Source organism: Morone saxatilis, unplaced genomic scaffold (assembly GCF_004916995.1).
Source record: "Morone saxatilis isolate NCDOM2014 unplaced genomic scaffold, NCSU_SB_2.0 Contig24, whole genome shotgun sequence".
NCBI classification, from domain to species: Eukaryota; Metazoa; Chordata; class Actinopteri; family Moronidae; genus Morone; species Morone saxatilis.
In genome coordinates, this window is record NW_023339807.1 from 85,498 (window position 1) to 87,781 (window position 2,284).

The 2,284-nt window shown below is 36.0% G+C and overlaps 1 protein-coding gene across 1 annotated transcript in view; it reads right to left on the bottom strand.

The window, feature by feature from the left end:
- Nucleotides 1–236: 236 nt before the first annotated feature.
- The window catches only part of fbl (fibrillarin), a 7,197-nt gene continuing 5,149 nt past the window's right edge, over nt 237–2,284 (bottom strand). The window contains exon 9 of the mRNA XM_035671939.1: nt 237–1,112. Within this exon, the coding sequence (XP_035527832.1) occupies nt 1,088–1,112 (25 nt within the window). The 3' untranslated portion in view covers nt 237–1,087. The remainder of the gene's footprint in view (nt 1,113–2,284) is intronic.

Here is a 2,284-nt window from a genome sequence, read left to right on the forward strand (position 1 = left end):
ATCAAACATTTTATTAAAACAAACTTGATGTTATGTTAAAAAAAAAAAAAAAAAAGTTATACTAATAGTAACAAGTGAAAAAGTCACCATCTATACATGTCTGTACACTTACACACAGGGTCAAGTTTACCACTAAACCACAACTAAACAGGTCAGCATAAGTTCCTGACCTACAAAGTGGGTATTGTGCAGACATGACAGTCTATTCACATGATACCATAAGTCCACACACAACATTCAAGACAGACAAGTTTATTTACCATACATAAGTTCTGACAAACTTATTATACACTAAAAATACTAGGCATCTGGCGTGTATGATGTGTGGATACTTGGAATATCCCTAACAATATGTGGCTTATGCAGTCTGAAATCAAAAGCATCCAGATAAAAGCAATAACGAGGAGTACACTACTTCATTTAAAAAAAAAAAAAAAAGCCATTAAGTAAAAGAAGGATCAGGAAACACACAAATAACAAGTTACTGACCAAGCAAAAGAAACAAACACCTCACTGGAGCCAAAAATTCAAACCATATAGTAGTTATTCCAAACAAATTCTTTCAATACAGCTATTAAGATAAACACTTCTTTTGAAACACTCAGGTGAGAAAGAAACTTGATCACGGGGCAGGTGAATTCAAAAATCCCCAGCTTAATCATGTAACAGGGTTACACCGTACACAATGCTGGATATTTACACATAATTTACATGTGACTGTGTTGTTACACAGGAACACAAACCTGATAGTCAGATATACCCATCATTTGTGCATAACAGATGTGAAATAAGTGTGGTCTAACCAGATTTGAACCATAACATTATGAACCGCTAACATGACTTGCTAGCAACCAATATGTGGCTGTAAATGGACTCCCAACCACATCAGTAATAGAAAAGGCCCTCCAGCAGTTGGTCAGTTAACTGTCAAAAAGGAACAAGGAAGCCAAATTTGACCCTCAGTGCTAGATATGCTTTCACCCTGTGCAAAATCTGCAGACAGGGGGAGGTGGATAGGAGCGCAACAAACACTGACAGTATAAAAATTAGATGGTGGTAATCGTTTCCCCGAGCTTTCTTCCACACCTCATTTCTTCTGTTTAGGTGGAGGTCTGAGAAAAGAAAAGAGAATGTTAACACAATACACATAAATAGCAGGGACTTTATATGTAGAGCTGACTGCAGCAGTTTGGGAGGGTCTGGATGTATGTGCAACCTGTCACCATAACTGAACTCTAGGAAGCAAAATGAACTTTTAAGCAGTGATGTGTTTAGAGCTTCAGCCCGATATTGTATTCTAGGGTGTATATGCAGGTATAGATTTTAATTACAATAAAAACAGTGTAGTAAGTTAATATCTTCAACCAACACTTCTGACTGAATGGACATTAAACCCCTGCACAAACTTACAACAATTGACTGTGCTGCACTACATTATTTACATAAACACACATGATTGGGTGAGACATAGCCAAGTGGAGTAAAGAGAGATTACTACAAGCTGTGTGCCCTTTAATAAAACTTGGCTATTATGCTATCAATCAGTTTGTTTTCACATGTATTATGTCGTGAACATTTAACCTTTTAGAGAGTCCACCAGATGTAGCAGTTTTACAGTTTATACAAGATTTATATTATACTGCCGCCATATTAGACTCCAGCTGCAATGTACTAATCCTCTTTTTCAACCAGAGACACCATTGAGCTTCAGAAAATGCAACTCCTTTTTGCACATTCCTGCTTTCTAATTATAAATGAAACAAAAAACAATGGTAGCAATTACCAGCTAGGTTAGAACGAAAAGACTGATACTTAATGATTTGTCAAGACTAGCAGAACACCATCTTTATACACAGATGATACCAAGGGTTTGTGTCAATGCTAGGATTACGCCCATTATCGGCCTGATAGTGTAGGTAACTTGCGTGATATTGATAGGTATGTTTTCATTAGTGTATAATCACCTGAACATAGGAATAATTTTAATCTACACAATTCCCTTCCCTTAGCTTTATAGTTGTGGTGGCAAATCAAAAAGTTAATGACTTTATTGTGGATAACAATAATTAATCTAAAAACCCTTTGTTTAATAGCTTGTATAAGTTTTTAACCTTTAAAGACCAGTGGTGTAAGGCCCTGTTAGTTTTATTGCCATCTAGCAGTGGGGAGTTGCAAAATATTTGGTAATTAAAAGAAAAAAAATGTCTAACTTTCGAGCTGGAAAATAAGAAGTTAGAAACCATAGCGAAACTTCAAATAAGAAGCGAACCCAAAGCTTGTTTTG